Here is a 22,086-nt window from a genome sequence, read left to right on the forward strand (position 1 = left end):
TAGGCTCTTTATGTCATGTGCACAGAATATTTCAGGGTTTGTAACAGAAAATCAATTTTGTAATCTAGAGTAGCCACAAAACTAAGGTTGAAGATATTTTTTATGAAGTTGATCTTCAAAGACGAGTGGGGATTTTCTGTTTAAAAACATGGTGAATGTGAGGAGCTATTGGTGAAAAGTGATTTGCGGCGCTGCTCGAAGTACCGGATTCACTGCCAGTTTTCAGTGTCACTTCCAGCTGCAGCGAGGGATGAGCCTGTTAAATATTGTGAGCCCACGTTTACCCCAGTGAATTGTCCACAGGTGTCTCGAGTTCCTTCTCCAGAACGATGCCAACCCATCCATCCAGGACAAGGAGGGGTACAACACTGTGCATTACGCTGCTGCCTATGGGCACCGGCAGTGCTTGGAACTGGTGAGTGCTCGCTTTTGGACATCTCTGTCTGCTGATATGAAATGTGCATGTGCCAGGATGATCAACTCCCCTCATGGCTACTACTGGAGCTCTTTGGATAATAAGAAATCTGTGGAAACCTGCAACATGGGGCAGTAAACTCAAATATTTGCACCCAAATGTATCTTAAAAATATGTTTATCTTGTTAATCAAGTCCTTATTCAACAACCTGGTGCTTAAGGATTGTCTTCAAGTGGAGTTTATGTATGCACAAATTAATTTTAAGCGTTATCAAAATATTCCCAGTGAATGCCTAAGTACAGGAGTAAGGGACAGTTCCTAGTAAATGACAGTGAATGTGCCTGCTCCACCTGGCACTTTATCTGACCTGCATACTGAGGGAGTAAATAACTTTTGCTTCATACCTGCAGTTTCTTTTTTTTGTCCCTAGCAAAACAATAGTAACATTGATAAAGTTACCATAATCAAGATCAATCTTATATGCCAAGCAGCTGAGAATTTTGGGGGGGGGGTTTGGTTATTCCTTTTTTAATATTCTGGGTCTGAGTGATTAGTAATTGCATCTTCTAAGATGCCAAAAAATTTTAGCCCAACATCGGATTTGGGAAATATGTAGAATGGATTTATAGATGTATATGACTTGTTAAAGTGTCATAAAGGTGAGAGTTAACTGCTTGATATACAGGGTGATCCAAAATTTTATATATAATACATATAATATGTATTATTACTACATACGTTATATATGCACTATATAATAGATGGTATATGTTACATATAAATTGACTTTAATTGCTTCCAAAAAATAAGCTCTAATTGGAAAATTGTATAGATATTCATGCTTTAGTGAGAACACTGTTTACTGTTTAGTGTTATGTGTTGTTTGGTTCTTTCTTTCTATGTTGAAGAGTCAAGTATTTAGTTACTGAGAAGGAGCTCTGCACACATGCTGCTTTCACACCGCATGTGCCACAACAGGAAAGTCTTGCAGCTGGCCTGCAGCTGGTTCCAGCTGGGGCAGTAACTCTTCCAGAGCAGGCCTGGGGCAGAATTTCAGGTGGGGAGTGAAGCCTTTTTAGCTCCCACCTACAAGCATGTATATTTAGGACGCTTGAAATAGCGCTGCTCCTTGGTTGCCTGTGGCAGTGAGTTTGGCCTTGCTTTCTCCTAGCACTGACCTCTGGTGACTCCACCCGTGCGGGTTGAGAGGGAGCATCTCCACTGGGGATTTTCTTTCAGCCTCAGTGGAAGCTGATTTCTCAGCTGTTTCTCCATCTGTAGGGAGCCATTCATAAAGGCTGAATGGTGGGCATGTGTGCTTGCAAGCCACTGAAACTCCCACCTGCCTTCCTGCTTCTAGAAATAACCTCAGGTTTGTTTAGGCAGGGGCTGACTCTGCTGTTGGCAGTCAGTGACACCAGTCATCACTGCTACCTGGTGTTTTAGAGCTGATCACATCACCAAACTCCTTTGAAGAAAAGAAAAATGTGGATTTTTTACATTGAAATGATCTCTTATCACAAGAGCTTTATTGGTGTGAAAAGAGTGGAACTTAAATTGTAATTTCACATTAGAATTCTACCCGGAGAGACAGTCAAGCACTTAGTGCTGATAAAAACAGGTTTCTGTGCAATGCTAGGCCAAACAGAATTAAATGCCTGTCTCCTCTAGTGAAATCTCTAACTGTAAGAAAGGATGATACTTTTGCTTTTAATCTGCTCTTCTCTTTACTCCATCAGCAAATGTCATTCCCTCTTTGACTAACAGAAATTGAACCATCAGAGGAGCTAAATCATTTAAGGATGGGAGGAGAGCATGGTTTAACCAAAAGCCATGCCCAGAAGAAAAGGCAAATCCCTTTGAGTGTGTTGGGGAGCAGGGGCTGAGGGAGGTGTCTGCCCAGCACAATGCCACCCTGGGAATGGAGAGGCTGGGGAACACTTTTGATCAGAGTAGTTCTGCACTGCAAGGCAGATAAGCCATGCCTTCAAACACTTGGTTCCTTAACCTGTGGAGAAATTGAAATCACTGACTCCATAAATCTCCAATGTGGCTGCTGCTAATTACCTGTCTCTTATCAACACAAATGTGTTTGTTCATCCATCTGAGAGCAGGACACTGGTAATTACTGATGAGTGAATCACAGCAGGGGCTGGGACAGGTGTTAAAAAGCTTTTTTCCTCATGGGGATCTGGCTCAGATTCTTGTCCAGTAGCAGCCCGGGCCTCTTCTGACCCAGATCTTTTTATTTGGGGGACACAACCTGGGTTTTCTCCTTCATAATTGTGTGTCTGTCTCCACAACCAACACCTTCTTTTTAAAGGGAGCATGTTTTCAGAAGCCAGGGGCAGCAGTGTCTTGTGTGATGAATTCCTTTGTACCTGTGTCTATGAGCTTTTCCCATGTGGGGCAGAGAAGCACAAAGTCATTAACTTAAGTGGTTCTAAAAAGGAGAAGAACTTAGGAATTTAATGCTCAAAAATAACTTTAATACACCTAATATTTCTGTCAGTTGTAGAATCCCCCACATCACGGTAGACTGATTTAATTGGTTGAGTTTTGATGTCAGCATTTGTGCAAAATGTACCCACTGTTTAAATAATCAATGTAAGCCCATATATGCTAGATACACTGATATAAGTTAGTTTATATAAGTGCAATTTGTCTTAGATTTTATGTTTTGGAAACCGGATAATTTGAATTCTAAAAATGTTTTCTAAAAAGCTAATACTGCTTAGAAAATCAACGCGGGCAGGAATTTACGGTTTGCCCTGGCACCCTGCTGGCACTTTGCCTTGTAGGAATGAGTACTGCTTAGCATCTCTGGGGGTTATTTTCTGTCTCTCTGACACATCCTGTCTTTTTTACTCTGTAGTTTTATTTTCCCGGGGTGGAGAAGCAAGACACTTTAATCTGTCTTCTTCTGACAGAGAACAACAAGGCCACTGCAGAACTTCAGGAGACGTTTTTCATTCAGTTAGGAAAGAGATCACAGACTTCTGCTGTTGCCCTAAATACCTTTCTGTGTATCTGTGTGTGTGGTGTTTAAATGTTATGTGTGAAGAACATCTGGCTCCCTCAAATCTGCTGAATCCAAAGAAAAGGACATTTGATCAAGGCATATTGCATTGCATTAGAGTATTAGGCTCTCAAGAAGAGCTGTGGTCACTGGGATTCTCGGGGTGCAGTCAGGTTTATTTATCCAAGACAACATGTTGGCCTGCATGAGCAGACTTTCAAACAGAAACTGTCACTGGTTTATTGGTATTTGTAGGTTTGCAAAGCAATCTCACTTCATTAAACAGAGCGTCCCACAGTGTGTGCGTGTGTGTGTTACGTATCTGTTGATCTGTGTTTTGTCAATTGAGGAGGTTGATCTTAGACATTGTCATTATTCTCCTCTCTTCCTTCATTCCTTAGGAAGTAATGTAACTGATATCTATCCACAGTGGCTGTGGTGTCAGGAGTATTTCTGCTGGGTGTGGACAGTGTAGGCATGGGGCACACAGGGTCAGGTCCATGGTTCTGTTCATGCACTGCTTGCAATGCAGTTATTGTACATGAAAAATAAACCAAGAAACATTTTCAGATTACCATTACACTTGAGTGTTGCTGTCTTTAATTATTCTAATTCTAATTGACATTTTTAATTAGATTGGAAGCAAAACTCCATTGGATATAGTGAGTAAATGAAAAGTGATTGCATGTTGTGTATTTTTATTTAAACTTAGTATTTTGCAAATCCTTGTATTCACTCTGGTGAAGCCTGAGGAAGAAGAATCACAACTCTTAACCAGCATGCCATGTACTTGAAGCAATTGCATGTGTGCTGCTTCTGCTTCCATTGGAATTCATTCTTCCTGCTGCTTGCAGGCTCCAGCTTTGCTCAAGGCTGTTGCTTCTCCTCAGTCAGTCTTAGGAGCTGTGAGTCCAGTGCACGTACCTGGCTGGCATGACACTTCCCTGGATGTTAAAGTAACTTTGCATTTGGTAATGTGAAATGGAACCACACTTGGCTGTTTTCTGGAATTTTGTGGCCAATTTTAAAGTGTTTCGGAGAAGAAATGTAAATTACGTGGCTTCAAGTGAGCTTGAATTTTAAAAGTACTTGTGTGTGTTTCAGAGTAGAGGCTCAAATGAGAGGGGAGTACCAAAAATAACACTGAAATGCACATTTTAAAAATTGACTGTCACTGTATTTCACCAGTCCTCAAGTTTTCTATCTAAAGAGGAAACTTCCAATAATTTCTATAAATATACGCCTTCCTATACCTTTTGCACACCTGTATGATTTGCAAAAGTTTCTTTGGCTATGAGAGTCCTTAAAGCAAAGCGTGAGGTTTTACAGAACCTCTGAGGTAGAATTTCTGGCCAGAAAGAAATATGATAAATGTGATTTAAGTGTGAAAGTCCCAGGTTCAAATCTTTGCTCTGACTGACAAAGGAATTGGACTTCTACATCCCAAGGAGTAACCAACATATTCAGCAGGCTGGTACTGGGGGTGATCTCTCACTCTCATTTGGAGCTGTTCTGCATTGTTTAAATACTCCCTGGGTGATGATCACCTGTTCCTATGACCCACTGACTACGGCACTCCTATGGCTTAACATGAAGTGATTTTGTATGGAGTGTAAGAGCTCCAAGAGAAGATCAGTGCTCCATCTGAGAACAGCCCAGGGCCTGGAGCCTGCTCGAGTTTCAGATTTAGATACGTTTAGAGACCTGAACATTTTTTTCTTATGTGCCAGGTAAGTGTCTTGTTTGCATTCTAGTGGGTACTGGATACTTAAACTTTGGACTAGAGGAGTTGCATGGAGCTACTAACACATTTCTGCAGGCTCAGTCAGCCTAAGCTCTTGTGAAAATACTTCTTGCTTAAGTTAATTTAACTTCACCCACATCTGTGCATGTGAGTGAAACTGATGTCAGTACTGATGAATTGGATTTTTAAAGCCTGATCTTAGGAAAGCATCAGCATTAGGTTAAGAGGAGTATTGGTTTTAATCTGATCAAATTAAAATAATTTGATCATGTGTATTTACAAATATGGAGAGAGCTTACAGAATTGCTTGTTCCCCTGAGGATATATTTGTGCCGCTTCACCGTTGAATTTTTTATCAATTAGGAATAGTTCTGAGATTTTAAAATGTACTTCCCTGATTGAGATAAAGTAGTACAGAGGTTCATTTTACTGCTCTTTTCTGTATCATCAGAAACAACTGATGAGGGTTTTCAATCTTGTCCTGGCTACTTGCTGGAAAAGCCTTTATTTAAAAGAAGCTGCTGGTAGCATGTTTTCCTAGAGCAGAGACAATTATCTGTTGCAATTTATCAGGAAATATGAGATGCAAAGTGACACCTAGCTCATATATTTGTATTCAGTTCTGAAAGTGACATTAAAAATCATGACTAATTGCCACTTCTGAATGACCTTGTAAGTGATGAGCAGCATCACTGCAGAATTGTTGCAGAAGAGCAGTGCCCAACTATTTCTTTTGTCTTTATTGCCTTTTGATCAGCTCTTCACATGTGTGGATATTTCTGAACACTGTTAGATTAATAACTTTTCAGAGTAAAGGCCATTTTTAGAATATACACAGCCAATCTAATGCTTTGCCATTTTACAATTAGCATGAAGAGCACCAAACTGCAGGGGTTCACCAGCAGTACTGCCAGTGTGTGTGCTGGAATGTCAAAGCTGCCTTAATAAAACAGTAACACTCCCAAAGAAATTTCTCTTTAGCTTCAGTGCCAGTTAGCACCAACCTGGGACATAATTATTGGGAGTGCACTGAAATGGCTGTGCCTGGAGGTGCCTGTGCAGGACGGCTTGGACAGGATCACACATTCTGTTCTCTTTGAGGGTTTGAGATAGTGCCCATCGTTTCATTGCCTATGGCTTGGAGCTTCTTTTGACTCTTGCTTTGAAAAGTGTAGCTTAAACCTTTTATGCATGATGAAAGTATTATCTTTTTTTTCTGCTTAATGGTAATTTAAAATTACTGATATGCTCCATGAAGCTTTTCTCTCTTTCTCCCTTCTTTCTCTCCCTTCTTTCTCTCCCTTCTTTCTCTCCCTTCTTTCTCTCCCTTCTTTCTCCCCCTTCTTTCTCTTTCTCCCCCTTCTTTCTCTTTCTCTTTCTCTTTCTCTTCTCTTCTCTTTCTCTTTCTCTTTCTCTCTTTCTCTCTTTCTCTCTTTCTCCTCTTTCTCTCTTTCTCCTCTTTCTCTCTTTCTCTCTTTCTCTCTTTCTCTCTTTCTCTCTTTCTCTCTTTCTCTCTTTCTCTCTTTCTCTCTTTCTCTCTTTCTCTTCTCTCTTCTCTCTTTCTCTCTTTCTCTCTTTCTCTCTTTCTCTCTTCTCTCTTCTCTCTTCTCTTTCTCTTTCTCTTTCTCTCTTTCTCCTCTCTCTCTTTCTCTTTCTCTCTTTCCTCTTTCTCTCTTTCTCTTCTCTCTTTCTCTCTCCTTCTCTCTTCTTCTCTCTCTTCTCTCTTCTTTCTCTCTCTCTCTTTCTCTCTCTCTCTTTCTCTCTCTCTCTTTCTCTCTCTTTCTCTCTCTCTCTTTCTCTCTCTCTCTTTCTCTCTCTCTCTTTCATACCAGAGCTGAATTTTAGCATATATTATGAGGACAATCATAGGAAGTATCCTGACTCATTAACTGGCATATCTAAATGCTCCAAAAATGAAGGGGGGAACCCACACTGTATCCTGCTAGAGCGTCATTTATTATAACCACAGAATAAAATCAAGCAGCAAATCTTCTTGTGCATGTAAATACCCTTACTGCACCAATGAAATGGTGCAAACTGTAAAAGTTATTCATCTTCATGCTGAACTGGGGAAGAGAGGAGAGTTTATAATAGCAACCTTGTAGTGCTGTTAGTTTGTAAGACTAGAACTGAATAATTGCTGTTTTGTCTTAGTCTGCATCTCCCAAAGCATTCATGTTCCTGTTCCTGAGTCTGAAGAAGACTTCACAAAATTACTTACAGAATTAAATGGTGCTGTCACAAGAAGTGAAAGGGTCGAGCTGGGAATTCCCAAGAGGCAGAAGGAGAAGAAGGGTACCCTTGCCTTTAGAAAGGTTCTGACTTGCCCACAGGGAAGAGTGCCCCTCTCATGCAGGGTCTTTGCACAATTCTGACATCCACCTAAAATCTGTGGCAGTCTATACAGAGAAATGCAATCTGCTACAAGGCAAACTTTTAAAGTCTCAAAAAATAAGAAATGCAATATCCTGGGACATTGTCCAGTCATCCACCAGTAACAATAGTAATTCATAAACTGTTGGTAATTCATGCTTATTTGTCTGCCTTTGGTGAAATGCAGCGCCACAGGCAGGGATGGATTGCAGCACAGCAGACATGCTGGGATTGCTCTGTGAGCTCTGTGGGATTGAAGCTTCCATGGCTGCCAGGACAAATGATTCTGAATGATAAATTTACCTTTTTAAAAACAGATGCAACTATGGATAGCTTCTTCCAAGTGTAATGGAACTAGAGCCCCCCAAGAACACACTATTCTATGTGTTATTATAGGAAATATATGTCATTTAGAATAAAATCATCCATAGAACCATAGAAACACTGGTAAAACTGGAGTATTTCTTGGTGACTTGGACTTGGTATTTTTTATCTCTTTGTACATTATGTTTATGATTCAAGTGACTTAATTGTTAAAAAACAATGCTTGACAAGGAATGCAAAAAAAAAAATTACTAGTGCTGTGTCTTTTCCTCTTCTTGTTCTCCTTTCTAATTTTTCCTCTTGCAGTGTATGGCTCTGTTTCTGAGAGCTTCCAGGTTTGCCATCAAATTCGTGTTTGCACTTGACTTTATGGTGGAGATACTCAGCCTTATGACTAATGAGCTCATTAGGCCTGGTCTGCACCAGCCTAAGCTGCTTTCATTAAGCCATGGCGATGCCTTTTGTGAGGGGCTCTCCAATCCCACAATTTGTTCCTTTAGAGCCTTAATTCTGTCAATTTTCTGTGTGGGTTTTTTTCATCTATTTAAAAGGCAATTATCTGCCTTGTTCCTGGAGACTTTTGGAGGCTTCTGACAAGTGAAGGGAAGTATTTACTTGTTATGATTTTGATCCTGGAATTTCAATTAAAGATTATTAAATTAGTCTGCTGTGCTGGCCTCATGGACACAGACTAAAGGCCCGTATCAGGCAGGGGGACAGGCTTAGTGCTTGGGTTTGTTTGGTGGGATTTTTTAGCTTGTTTACTCACTACAGAAAATCAGATGCATTTGTGTATTCATAGCTGGCTACTGCTTCATCCTATTCACAGCTCTCTTATATAAGAGAAGAACAGTATTTTAACTGGAGGTGGTTCCACATGGCAACACCAAATGCATTTCTTAACTCTGCCCCAAACCTACCAAGAAACTGGTGGGAGGCTTGATTTTTTTTTTTTTTTTCTCTTAGCTGCAGGGAAGTGTTAAAATTTGCATTACCTGTTAATACACACACCTACTTGCTTATGATTTTTATCAACACATAGTCTTGACATATTGCTAGGTACAAAATATCCAAGTAAATTAAATTAGTGCCTCATTTTCTACCTTTTCCATAGGATTCAGGTTATTTGCTTTGTTGAATAAGAGATTTGTAACACCTTACACCTCAAATTATTAAGGCTAATTTGTATTGCAGACTCAAGTTGTTACACCAAAAGTTCAGGCCTACATCAGTGTTTAAGAATATGCCATCATCTTGCAGCACAGGCAAGCCCCTTGTAGCCTTTCATGGTCCCTTTTGAGAATTTTCCGTGTTAATTTTCCAGATTGTCACAAAAATTTACATGCTTTCTTATTTTTCAGTCTTTTGATTAATTCCTTAGTGTCTTAAAAAAACCTCAGAAACCAAACCAGCCAATCAACCAAATGAAAAACCTCAAAAAAGACTGAAAACACGTACTTGTAGCCTTAGAAACATTACAAGTCAGTTTTAGTTGACTGTCATGCTTTTCTTTCTTTTATACCGTCTCCCATTGGTGATTTTCTGTCAAATGCTAATTTCCAGTCCCAGAGGCTTTTGGAGGCTAACTCTGAGTAATTATTAAGCAAAAGGCCATGCACATGAGCAGTGCCACTCAACAAATGTTGAATTGTCAATTTTGTTCTCGACACTGTGTGTGATTTTCTTTGCAGCCTCAGCTGGATAAGTTGTCAGGGTTCATGTCCTGTTGCGGAGTGGTGCTTTTCCATAGCTCCTTCTTCTAGATGGATGGAAATGTCCTTGGTTTTAAGCTGTAAAATGAAGAGGATTACACAAATTTGTTACTAGATATTACTGGATGCTTGTAAGAGTTCTGGGACACGTTGCATTTTGGAAGACTGTCATTGCAGGAGCAGATTGTTCTTTCAGTCAATTTTATAATTTATCAGTGATTCACAGCTCAGTTATAATTATTCCCAGTGCTAATTATGTGTCAGAATTACCCAAAACACTGTATCAGACATGGCTTGCACATGCTGTATAATCATGAAACTGAGCTTTCTCCAATGTAAATTTACTGAGGGCTCTATTCCACAAATCCCTGGTTTTAAGGGCTTCTTTCTCACCCAAGCAGGCCCCAGGACTTCATGAAAACTAATTAATCAGGGTAAGGATGTCCATGACAAGCTTTTAAACTGGTTTTATAACTTTATCCTGTGCAGAGAAGCCTGAAAATACTTTGCAATCCTTCAATAATTACTGTGACCAAAATACATCTTTGCTGATTTATAGATTTATAGTCCATGAAAATTTATCCTGTCTCATGTAAAAATGTTTTAAGACTTCATTTTCTTCTTCCCAGCTTCTGGAAAAAACGAACAATATGTTTGAGGAATCTGATTCTACGGCTACAAAAAGTCCTTTGCATTTAGCTGTAAGTATGAGATGTGTAAAGCATTTGATCAGTGTCTCCTAGAATAGTTCCTTAATCTCTGTCTTTGAAGCAAGTTTAACTGTGGGCTTGTTTTGAAAAAGGTGGGAAGGGATGTAACAAAGCCAGGTTCGGGGCTGGAATCGTTAATTAAGTTTTAGGCAGTTGAAGCTCTTGGCTCTTCCTGACTCTAACACTTGGGTAAGAAGATGACACAGACACTGAAGTGGAATTAAATGGAAATTCACACTTGTATTTAGAACTAGTTTATAAATATGTGGCCAAAGCTCGAGCCTAGGCTTTGCTTATGGAGTGAGATTCTCTGATGTCCTGGAGGAGAGGTGCAGTGCAAGAACCCTTTGGTATGCAGTAGGGCGTGGGACGGTGTTCAAAGCCCAGCAGTGCCCTGTGAGAATGCTATGGACGCTGGCATATCACAAGAGGATCCAGCAGAGGTGGCCTCAGAGATAGAACAACTGCTCCCCTGTCCCAAGAGCTCGAGATTCATGATTCCTCTTCCCAGTTCTCTTGTGCAGAATCACAGAATAGCTGGGGTTGACATGGTTGACATGAAAAGACCTCTGGAGATCGAGTCCCACCTCTGTGGTAAAAGTAGAATCAGTTAGAGCAGATTTGTTCAGGGCTGTGCCCCATCACATTTTGAATGTCTTTAGGCATGGAGAGTTCACAGCTTTGACTCTGATAATACCAGCTATACAACTGTGTGTAAATAAAAAGGATACTCTGAGTACGACAGTGAGGAGAGCAGGCCCTACAAAGCTGAACAAAACATTTCCAATTTCTGGCACCGTGCACTGGGTTTTTGCAATGCCACCTGTGTTTGTGCTGTTGGCCCCAGTGTGGCTGTAGGTCTGAAGTGCATCTGCTTGTCCACTGTAGTTGTTCTACCAAATGATGCTGCTGGCAGGAATTCTCCATGAAGCATTAGCTGTAAACAGCAGGTCAAGTTTGTGTTTTTATCTGTACAAAAATCTGGTTTGAGAGTCACTTGTTTAGTTGGATACCAGCACGTGTATTGAATTCAGCACCAGTCAGGTGATCCCCATCTCTAGTGAATCTCTCTAGTGAATCTAGTTTTTGAAGCAAACGTTTCCCTGTCAGATACTGTAGCATGTGAAAAACGAATTGCTGATTGACCTGTGCTGGCTAGGCAAATTATTGCCTGAAATTTCCTCACTTTGGGTTGTACTAGAAGGTTAGAGCAAATCAAGAACCGTGAATTCTTTTCCTAAACTCTAGGAATATTTTAATTAAATAATTTAAAATTTATTAAATTAACTTAATAAATTTAATTTTTAATTAAATATACTTAATTAAAATTAAATTTAATTTAATTTTTCCAAAGTAATTTGGAAAAATCCTTTCAGGTTGAATAGAGAGTCATAAGGAATCAATAAAACTGATTTCTGTTGTGTTTAGGAGACATTGAAAGGGATGGATTTAATTCACAAATTATAGGAAAGGTCTTTGAAAGACAGGATCTGTGTTCTTTACATGACCCATTTCATAATTCTAGGCCTATAATGGTCATCATCAAGCTCTGGAGGTACTTCTCCAGTCTCTGGTAGATCTGGATATTAAGGATGACAAGGGACGCACTGCTCTGGACTTGGCTGCGTTTAGAGGACATGCAGAGTGTGTGGAAGCTCTCATCAGCCAGGGTGCTTCTGTCACCGTGAAGGACAATGTCACCAAAAGGACCCCCCTCCATGCCTCAGGTGAGTGTGATCTTATGCTACCCCTGTGGTATGAACCCTCGCACACCACAGCAGGTACATTTACTTACCTGCAGTTGCTACGCACATTTCTTCTAAAGGGAGGAACATTCTCACGTCCTGAGGAGTGATACTTGTTTGCTGATGTTGTACATTTAAACCCTTTTTCTTCTGTTTCATTCATCCTTTTTCCTCTATCCCTGTGGTTCAGTCCTCCCTCCTACAGCATCCTGTATTTTTGCACACCACTACTGCTCTGCCCTTACCTGCTTGCTTCTCTCTGCTACCACCTACTCTTCAGGAGGTGTGATGTTTCCCTCATGACACCTTCTCTTGCTGCTTCTTCAGCCAAATAATCAGGGGAGGAGGGAACACTTGCCTCGCTGCTTCTTTGGAAGAAAGGTAGAAAAATAGATGTGGGCTCTGATTGGCAATGAAATTATTCTGGTGTTCAAAACTTACAACCATTTGCAGTGGCAGCACCACAGAAATTCACGTCCCTCTTTCAGGCTTCTCCTCCTCCTGAGCCAGCCTGCGAGCTTGCACTTGCTGGCAGCCTGCTCCTTTCCTCATGTGTGGGGTGTGCAAAATTAGCTGGGAAATGTAGACTTTGTCATTTATTTGAAGGTTATTATTTGACAGGTACCTGTCAGGTAAATATGCAGAGATGCCAAAGGGAATGTGTCTCCTTTGCTGTTCCAGGAGGGGCTCTGTACAGGGTAGCAGTGGCCTCTAGTGGGAAGGAAAATTAATACCACGTGGATAATTAATTCAGGACCAGACTTAATTGTCTTCCTGCTTATCTTTTAATCTTACTGAAATGCATATATATTCTGTAGTATCAGTTCATTCTCTGTGTGTGATCATGAAAGTGCAACCTAGAAACCCGAGGTTAAATAGACTTACCAATTTTGTCTGCAGTACTTAAGGAAGTGCTCATAATAGACCCACACTGCATACTAAAAATGCTTCCTGTCTGCTTAAACTTTGCATCAGAACTCACCACATTTCTCCCCATGATAAATACTGATGCTTTAATTAATTGAAATCAATATTAGTGCTACCACCAAATTAAGCTGTGGTGGTGAAGAGCTTTCCCTGTAATTACTTCAAAAATATATTGGGATCTGATGTGAACAAGGTGTGACTTTGTCTGGTACATCATCACTATAGCAAAGATTTGCATTTATTTTAAAAAGTGGTTATAGTAACATGAGTTTCCAGCTGTCACAAGTGAACTGTAAAAGTTCTTCTGTACTGAGAAAAGTCAATGGTAACAAAGCCATATTTTTAGTAACAGCTCTGACTTAAAATACTAATCTGTTAAATAAATCTGTTGAGTAAATTGAGTAAATTTGTTGAATAGATGTTATTCTAATACACACCTTTCTTACCTTCACATAAATTCAGATTGAGTTCCCCCTGCCTCCTTTTAATTTGTTTTTTAATCACCTTCCTCACTGTAGTATTGAGTGCCTTCCATTTGAAACCAGTAGGAAGATTCATTGCAGACTTTTCTGGTCCATTATGCTTTTTGCTTCTCAGACTAAAAAACATTCTCAGGAGTGCAAATTAATTGTTCTTTAAATTTGCCGTGAAGCAAAATACATCAGATAGATGTCTTAAAAACAAACACATATACAAAAAACCCAACCAAGAAAAAAGGTGAAAAAATCCTACCCAGGAATGAGACACAAAAGGGAACATGTATCTTAGCAGAATGGGAAATAATGCACAGATGGGTTGAGTATTTGAGTTCCTTACTAAAGGAAATTCACCACTGTCATGAATTTGAAAGCTTTCAAATGTGCGTTAAGTGCACTTTGGGTAAATATTCATTAAGTCAAGGTTTAGAACCTTCCACTGAGAAGCTCTGTAGAGTTCTGTGGAATGATCTCTGGAGTAAAGCTCCTAGCACCACCTGCTCTAGACGTGCCCATTCCCACGCTGCCGTTCCTAAGGAAGCGCTATGGTGAGGAGCGTTTGAGCAAGGCTGGTGCCGCCTGCGGGGAGCGCGCCGGCGGCTGCTGCTGTTCAGTGTCTCTGTTCAGTGTCTCTCTCTGTGTGGGAGGTCAGGTGGTGCCTGTTGAGAAATCAAACAGAATTCCTGCTGAACTTTTCCTTGAGTGCCAGTGTGCATTTGCATGCACCAAAGTGAGCACTTGCACGTGCAGCACTTTGCACTGGGAAGAAACAAGAAGGCAAGGTGTCCCCATCCCCTTAAACTTGTGTGCCCTCGTTCCTTCTAATGACACCGGCAGAGTTGCTGAACACTGAGCTCAGGAGGCCTCAAGTGGTGGATTGGATGACAGAGTTCTGCACGTTTGTGTCAGTAAAGGGATTTGTGACTTGAGAACTCACCTAATGAAGTGTTTCTTTTTTCTTTCTGTCCCCATGAAGTGTTAGACTTCCTCTGGCCTCATAACACGGCAAATTTCCTTCACCTAAATGATATGTTCCCTGTGTAATTTTATTACCAGCGGCCTCTCCTCTGGCTAGCCTGGGGAATCCATTGCAAATGTTCCCCTAGTGTTAGCATTGTGGGTCTGTTGGCAAAACTAACGTTCTCTGCAGGGTCTGTAATGCACTGGGTCAGCTTAATGCACTGGGTCAGCTCCTAGGAGTTTTTGGGAGTATCTGCTCTAAATCTTGTTTACCAAAATAATTTTCACGTATCTTTGTGAACAAGTTATGATTTCTCTTTCTCCTGCTGGGAGAAAGAACGGACCTTTATTCCCCCCCACAAGCCAGTGAATCACCAGCCCTACAGAACTGTTTACATGTTATGTATATGTCATTACTTAGTGGTAAATAACTGAAAATGCCTTTTATTTTTCTGGGTAAATTAACTAAGGTTATTTTTGGATGAGTAATTTATATGTGATGATGTGCACCGGTTTCTCTGCCAGCATGATGTGACATAGGTGGTGTCCAAGGGTTTTGCCTCCACCCACAGGGTGTAGGCAGTGTGAATGCATGACTTGCTGTAATAAGAACACAATGTATATCTACTGAGCACAGGAATTGTTTTTCAAAGAAAAAAATATGTCTCTTCATCCCATGAAAGTCTGAAGCCTTAAAGCCAGCTAACACACAGATGGGGCTCAGTGTCAGGCCCTACAGAATGTGGTGACTCAAAGCTGTTTCCTAGCAGCAATGGGTTACATAAAAAAACCCAAAACAACAAAACCCAAAAATACCCTGAAAATATCCCCCCTAGCAAAAACCCCAAAACCCCAAACACTACTAAACCCAAATGTTTTTGCTAAGTCTTATTTTTGATAAAATGGGTAAACTCTGATGGAATTTTAGTCTCTGGTGTTAAGTGCTTTTATGAATATGACATTTGTATCATTGGTCATTCTTTGCAGATTTGTTTTTCATAGCAGCACTGAAGTATTCACTTGTACAGTGCACATAAAATTAAGGAGCCTTGACAATGCACTTCCTACTGTGTTCCAACCCTAAGCGCAGAAAGCCTTGCCTGCCTGCTCAGTCTGGGGGACTTTGAAATGCTGTCTGCTTTAGTAGAAATCTTCTCAACAGTGAATATCACAATTTCTGTTTTACTCATTTGGGATCTTTGTACCTAAGAGAACTAATCCTCATCTTCATGAGGTCAAGGAAAAAAGAGCTCACCATTCCACTGGCACAAGTTAAATGAAATTTAGGGGAATGTTGATCACTTATATGGTGGAGTATTTTCCTTGTTTATAAGGACATTTCTTATCCCTAAGCATTCCGGTGGAAAAGTATCTGAAATTAAACATAGGTTTTTTTCCTTTATAGTCATTAATGGCCATACACCTTGTTTACGGTTGTTGCTGGAAGTCGCAGACAACCCTGATGTGACAGACGCCAAAGGACAGTAAGTTTTCTTTGTGGGCTTTTATTTTTCAGCTCTGTAATTCAAATAGCATCTCATATTTCTCGCAAAAAAGTACTTATTTGAAATACTGTATTTCCTGCACTTCTCCTCATAGAACTTGGCAGAGATTACAAAGTACACATTCAGTTGATGTAAGCCATGTGGAAAGGACTAATCATTAATCTTAGCCTCTGCTTCATATTTTAAACAGTCTTTTATAGATGTTGAGGGCCAGATTCAATAAAAAATGAACAGGGTCCTGAGATGTTGCTATAAAGTCGTCTTCTTTCTAAAACATTGCTCTTCTAGGGTTTATTTGGTACATTAGACTGTTGCAGTAGGACACAGTGTTTATTTGAGGTGACACATGCATCTGAGATGTTCCTACAAAAACTTTATTTTTTCTTAAATGGCAGTTACAGAGGGAGAATAAGATATATTTTTAAAGTGAAAATGTGAATGGTTTAAGAAACTCATTTGTGGTGTCTGGAACATATAATGTTGTACATATAATGTCTGCACATTTAATTTTAAATGGTATTAGTCTGCCTAAAAACAGATGGAGAATAGATCTTTGTCAGAAACAAATGAAAGATTTGTGAGTCTAAATTTTAGCTTGAATATTTTCCTCTTGTCCCTTCATCCCCTTTAAGCAAATGTACAGCATTTGCAAAAGAAATACTTTGGGTCATTGTCATCTTGGTAACTAGCAAGGACATGCATTCACAAGACTCGGTATTGTAAAACTCGTGTGTCACCGGAGGTGACAGTAATTGTAGGATATTGAGAGAACAGATTGTCTTGAATGATGTTGCTGTGTAAACTGCTAACAAGTGGGTTTGTTACTATTTCAGTCAAGGCAGTCGGTTGTTAAACATCTTAATAATTTCATACAAAAGGTCTTCATTCAGGTGTCATATACGAGTATGGGGAAAAGAACTGGGTTCATGGGTAGGAGTGGCAAGAAATGCAGAGCTTCCTGATTTCTCTGTGGAAGTTAGCAGGAACAAATAGTATGCCATTTTATAGCTATGACTGCTCTGGTTTTCTTGTTTTTCCCCTAGAACTCCGCTAATGCTTGCAGTGGCATACGGGCACATTGATGCTGTTTCTTTATTACTTGAAAAAGAAGCATCTGTAGATGCAGCTGATCTCCTGGGATGCACAGCTTTACATCGAGGGGTGACTTAATTTTTATAATCTTTTATTAATTGTTTTGCTGTGACTACAACTTACTTATAAGTACAGGGATATTTAAATCTAGAGAACACTGTAAATGACTGGAAACATGACCAAGCATAATTAATGAGATACAAAGCAAGACACATTTGCTCTTAGTAATGATTTGCTTTTATTTCACATTTGCATTAATTAATTAGGCAAAATAATGATTAAACAACTTTTTTTTCTCTAGACGCTTTATAATAGCCGTCATTATTCTTGTAACTGACCAGCTTAAGAATTCTGAAAATAATTTCTTTGAAAGAACTGGCCAGTAGTTACTCTCATTTTTCTTGGAATGGTGCAAGTATGTCCTGTAAGTTTTTTGAAGAGGCAGTGAAACTTGAGGCAGGTCTAATCGTCTCCAGTCCAGCTTGACTAAGCTAGACTTTCCTAACTAAGTCTAGCTTCTTACCCAGTGTGGATGCAAGGGATGATATTTATACAGAACTTTATGATAACTGTAGTGAGCAGTTCAGCAGGTGAGCAAAAGGGCTCTCATCTCTGCCTGCTGAATTCCATCCACACCATTTCATGTTCACAGGCATCAATCACATTGCACATTTCCAGGGCAAGAATCTGTGTTACATCAACCTCTTTACTCATTTCTTTGTTACCAGATCATGACTGGGCATGAAGAATGTGTTCAGATGCTGTTAGAGAAAGAAGTCTCTATTTTGTGTAAAGATGCCAGAGGCAGGACACCTCTGCACTTTGCAGCAGCTCGGGGTCACGCCACGTGGCTGAGCGAGTTACTGCAGGTGGCACTTTCCGAGGAGGACTGCAGCCTGAAGGACAACCAGGGCTACACGCCCCTGCACTGGGCTTCTTACAATGGTAAGGCTCTCCCGGGGCTACTGCCTAGGTCAAGGGTGGCCTCAGCAGTGGGGAAACGTGGTGGAGGAGCTTGAAATGAAGAGGCAAATTATCCCTGTGTGCTGTCTGTAGCTAGCGTTCGCTATGCACACCCTTCAGTTCAGAGGCCAGGGAAATTCCAGCGGTACCTCCCAGGGACTTTGCAGCTCATTTACTCCAAGTCACAAGAAGCCAGGATGAAATTCTGGTTTTATTCATTTCCATGCTGAAATAGATTTCTGTGTGACCAGGAATGCTCCTTTGAGCTCTTGGTGCAAGAGACCATGTGAATAGATGGATATTCTGAACTGAACTGATTATTCCAAACCAGATAATCTGAACTCGTTGCTTAAAATAAGGACAAAGCTTCTCAATATTGACATTTAAGCTTTGGATGTAATGCAACATACATGACATCACATTAAAACAAACTTATTTTCTTTCCTTTTTTTCTCAATAAATGCTAATATTAGCCCGGTTCTCTCTTGCTGCTGCCATAAAATTTTAAAAATCCTCTGATTTATCACATAAGAGCTTATATACACATCATGTTCAATTTTGAATTCAAAAGTGTTAGATTCCAACCTGTATAAGCCAAGTATGAATTAAGTGAACTACCTGCTTTGTGCAACACGGTGAAATATCTGCTCTCTCACAGGTCATGAAAACTGCATAGAGGTACTATTGGAACAAAAACTTTTCCACAAGTTTGATGGTAATAGCTTCTCTCCATTGCACTGTGCCGTGTAAGTAGAAGTCTCCAGTAACAACTGCATGCTGCTTTAGGATATGTCTGCAGAATGAGAATAAAGCAAGCTTTTTTGGAAATTATTTGCATGAGCAATGGTTTTAAAGCTGATCACTTGAAATAAAATTCTTTGTGGCTGAAACATATTATTTAAATCAGAATTTCTAGTAATAGCTTTGAAGCAAATTTCAGTATTCATATTATTTTAGATGAGTATGCAATTCTCAAGCCTATTAAAATGTGTGCAATTTAAACACGTGTGCAAATTTAAAATGAAAATAGCTTTTAATCCAATGTGGAAGTGTGTTAGCGATACTATGTGTCCATTATTGTTACTAAATACTGTTCATTTTTATAAAGAAATGAGACAAAATAGCAAACCCCAGAAAAAGTATTAGTTGAACACATCCATCAAATCAAAGTACTAAATGTGTGAGTTGGAAGAGATGTGGGTTTCAGTACCTTAAGCATTAGAATAAATCTCTTTTCATGTAAGTGTCTATGACCGAGTTCTTTCCAGGCCCATGTGTGTTTGACATATAGACTAAGGATTTTAAGATATTAAGGTTTTAATCTTAGCTTTGTTCTGGACTTTGAAATTACCTTTGTGCCTAGTGAATTAAGGATCAACTTTGCTTTAGAGACTGAAATTCATCATAGCAGATGCAGTTTGATTAAATGGAGAGATGATGGATATACAGAAGTGTGACTAAAAGCATTAAGACAAAGGCATATTAGGGTAACTTAGAAATAACCACTAAGAAGTATTAATGGGAAGTCAAGTAAACCTGTATTGGAAAGTGGAAAAATATGTAGACATGCCTTTTAAAAATGTATTTTCTTTGGCAGAATCAATGATCATGAGAACTGTGCATCACTACTCATCGGAGCCATAGATGCCAGCATTGTCAATTGCGAAGATGACAAAGGAAGGTAATAGTTCCTTGAACAAACTGCATCTCACGACTCCATTTGGTATTTTTCATAGTTCTTTCTGAATCTCTGGCACTAATCTTTATCTGTTATGGCTGAGCTAAGACTTGTCATGCTGACTCTTTCAGACAGCAGTTTACACTGCAGCACTGGTAAAAGGTGCCTCACTTGAAGCAAGAGTATGAAGTATTCAATGTCAGAGTGCATATGGAAAACAATTAAAGTAATTGTATTTTGTTTGTTTAGAACAGCTATGGCTATAGACTGTTTCCCTGGACCTGTTTTCTTTGTTAAATGTTTAAACACATTTATCTTTGCTAAATGGAATGATACCATGTACATACAGAAAAGTATTTCATTAATAGTTTCCATATTATGTTGGTATTCTCAGGACACACAACTGAGAATATTTGTGTAGCAAAAGAAAACTATTAGAGCAAGAGATGGGCATTCAGCCCAATCCTTCATTTGTCACATTGAGAATCTCCTCACCATATATGTATATATTTCATTAAAATTGCTGAAATTCTAAAAACTGAACACTTACTCTTTTATTTGATTAAAACAAATGTAATACCCTCAGTAACAGTGATTACATTATTCTGTGAGAGTAAGAGCACCTCACCTTTGCTAATAAGCAAAACAGAAGCAGCAGTGAGCTGGGCTGTGTACCAGCTATCTTTCATCTCTAGTAGTCACCCTTCCAACCCAAAATGCCAAAGAGCCGCAGTGAATGAATTCCAATGTCCGTCTTCTAGAAACTGATAACCTTCAAAGTGGATTGAATTCCTTCTGCCTTTTATAGTGCTGCAGTTACTTGTGGCTTGTTGCTGCAGTATCTTTGACTACAATTCACAATATTTTTTTTTTATTAAATAATGGATCTGTTCTTTTCTGATAGTTCTTCCTAACTGAGGCTTGCTAAAAAAAAAAAAAAAAAAGGTAAAATCAGATTAATAAGGACGAGGCATTGTGCTGCTTTTCATGTTACACAATATGCTCTATTAAAATAAATAGGCAGCTAATACAAGATTCTTCACAGTGTCATATCTCCATACTATCATATCCACCTTTGGAGACTGGAAATATTATTTAACTTAGTTCAGCTCCTGCTACTACAACCTTCTTATGGTGGTAACTTGAATTTGGTCGGAAAAAGCTGTAAAATCTCTTGCACTTGGAGGTTTTTGGGGAGGTGGGGATCTTGCCCCTCTTTAGCAGAGCTGTGTGGGTGTTGCTCCCCCAGGACGCCCCTGCACGCCGCAGCCTTTGCCGACCACGTGGAGTGCCTGCAGCTGCTGCTGAGCCACAGCGCGCAGGTGAACGCGGCCGACCGCGCGGGCAGGACGCCGCTCATGATGGCAGCGCACAGCGGGCACGTGGGCGCCGTCGGTGAGTGCAGCCCTGCCCCTGCCCTCTGCTCCTGCACTTCTGCCCCACAGGGTAATCCTGGCATCCTGGGAAGACTGAGCAAGGAAAATGGATTATGTGGATAATACCCTTCTGCAGGAAGATAGTTTTTCATCCATTAGAAAATAGTACTTCTCTGCAGTCTTGGTGAACTTTTGCAATAACAACTTTGAGTCTTTCTTCCTCCCAAGAGCGCACTGCAAAGAGCACGAGGGCAGTAGTAATTCTGTTCTCCTGTTTACTTCCTTGATTTTGAGGAGCAGTAAAGCTGCATGTGTGAAAAAGATTATGTAAGCTTTTCCTGTCCTCTTTTATAGGAAGCCCCCTTCTTGAAAAGGCAGCTCTCAGCAGCTGCTTTTTCCAGGCTAGACTATGTGCCACAAGCACACAGACTGGGGACCTTATGGGCTTTGCCGAATTCCCTTTCTCTAGCTTCAACAGCACAGACTGCACTCCAAGTTCTTTATGTCCCCTTAGTCCTCTCAAAGCAGGACTTACAGTCATTCTGAGGCAGAGGTGATTCAGGCAAAAATTGCTGATCTGCCTATAGGGAAGTTAATCAATAAATTAAGATCAATATATGTTTAACAGTTTGGGGCACCACAAACAAGCTGTTAGCTCTGCATTTGCTTGTTGATTAACTGCACAAGATTAGTCTGTTTTCATTCACTAATTTCATTATTATAAGGCCTATATCATATAAAGACTTAATTGATTAGTCTCTATGCACATGTATATTGAAATAGTAATTTTTTCCTCTCTTTTGACATGTTCATCTGCCTATTGGGTTTGTTCATTGATTTCTACTCTGTACCTCAGACTTTTTGGTGAACATTGCCAAGGCTGACCTGACATTAAAAGACAAGGAGTTGAATACATCTTTGCACTTGGCTAGCAGTAAAGTAAGTCGAAGACCTCTCTGTGCTTTTATTCTCATCAGTCCATATGAATGTATGTGTGTGTTTATGCTCCCAAGTTTTTTTCTGCAGTGGAAATGTGGTGGTCACAGTTGAGGAGGGATGGAAGGGA

The 22,086-nt window shown here is 39.9% G+C and overlaps 1 protein-coding gene across 13 annotated transcripts in view; it reads left to right on the forward strand.

Moving 5' to 3' along the window:
- Positions 1–22,086, forward strand: part of ANKRD44 (ankyrin repeat domain 44) — a 130,426-nt gene that overhangs the window by 99,295 nt on the left and 9,045 nt on the right. For 7 of the 13 annotated variants that reach the window (XM_068196289.1, XM_068196282.1, XM_068196288.1 and 4 more), the window contains 11 exons: positions 304–415; positions 4,071–4,097; positions 10,218–10,289; positions 11,824–12,025; positions 15,812–15,890; positions 16,955–17,072; positions 17,732–17,948; positions 18,625–18,712; positions 19,564–19,647; positions 20,894–21,039; positions 21,877–21,959. In XM_068196289.1, coding sequence (XP_068052390.1) covers positions 304–415; positions 4,071–4,097; positions 10,218–10,289; positions 11,824–12,025; positions 15,812–15,890; positions 16,955–17,072; positions 17,732–17,948; positions 18,625–18,712; positions 19,564–19,647; positions 20,894–21,039; positions 21,877–21,959 — 1,228 coding nt within the window. The remainder of the gene's footprint in view (positions 1–303; positions 416–4,070; positions 4,098–10,217; positions 10,290–11,823; positions 12,026–15,811; positions 15,891–16,954; positions 17,073–17,731; positions 17,949–18,624; positions 18,713–19,563; positions 19,648–20,893; positions 21,040–21,876; positions 21,960–22,086) is intronic. The other 6 variants (XM_068196284.1, XM_068196290.1, XM_068196283.1 and 3 more) reach the window with 1 other exon arrangement.

Source organism: Anomalospiza imberbis, chromosome 7 (genome assembly GCF_031753505.1).
Source record: "Anomalospiza imberbis isolate Cuckoo-Finch-1a 21T00152 chromosome 7, ASM3175350v1, whole genome shotgun sequence".
Taxonomy (NCBI): Eukaryota; Metazoa; Chordata; class Aves; order Passeriformes; family Viduidae; genus Anomalospiza; species Anomalospiza imberbis.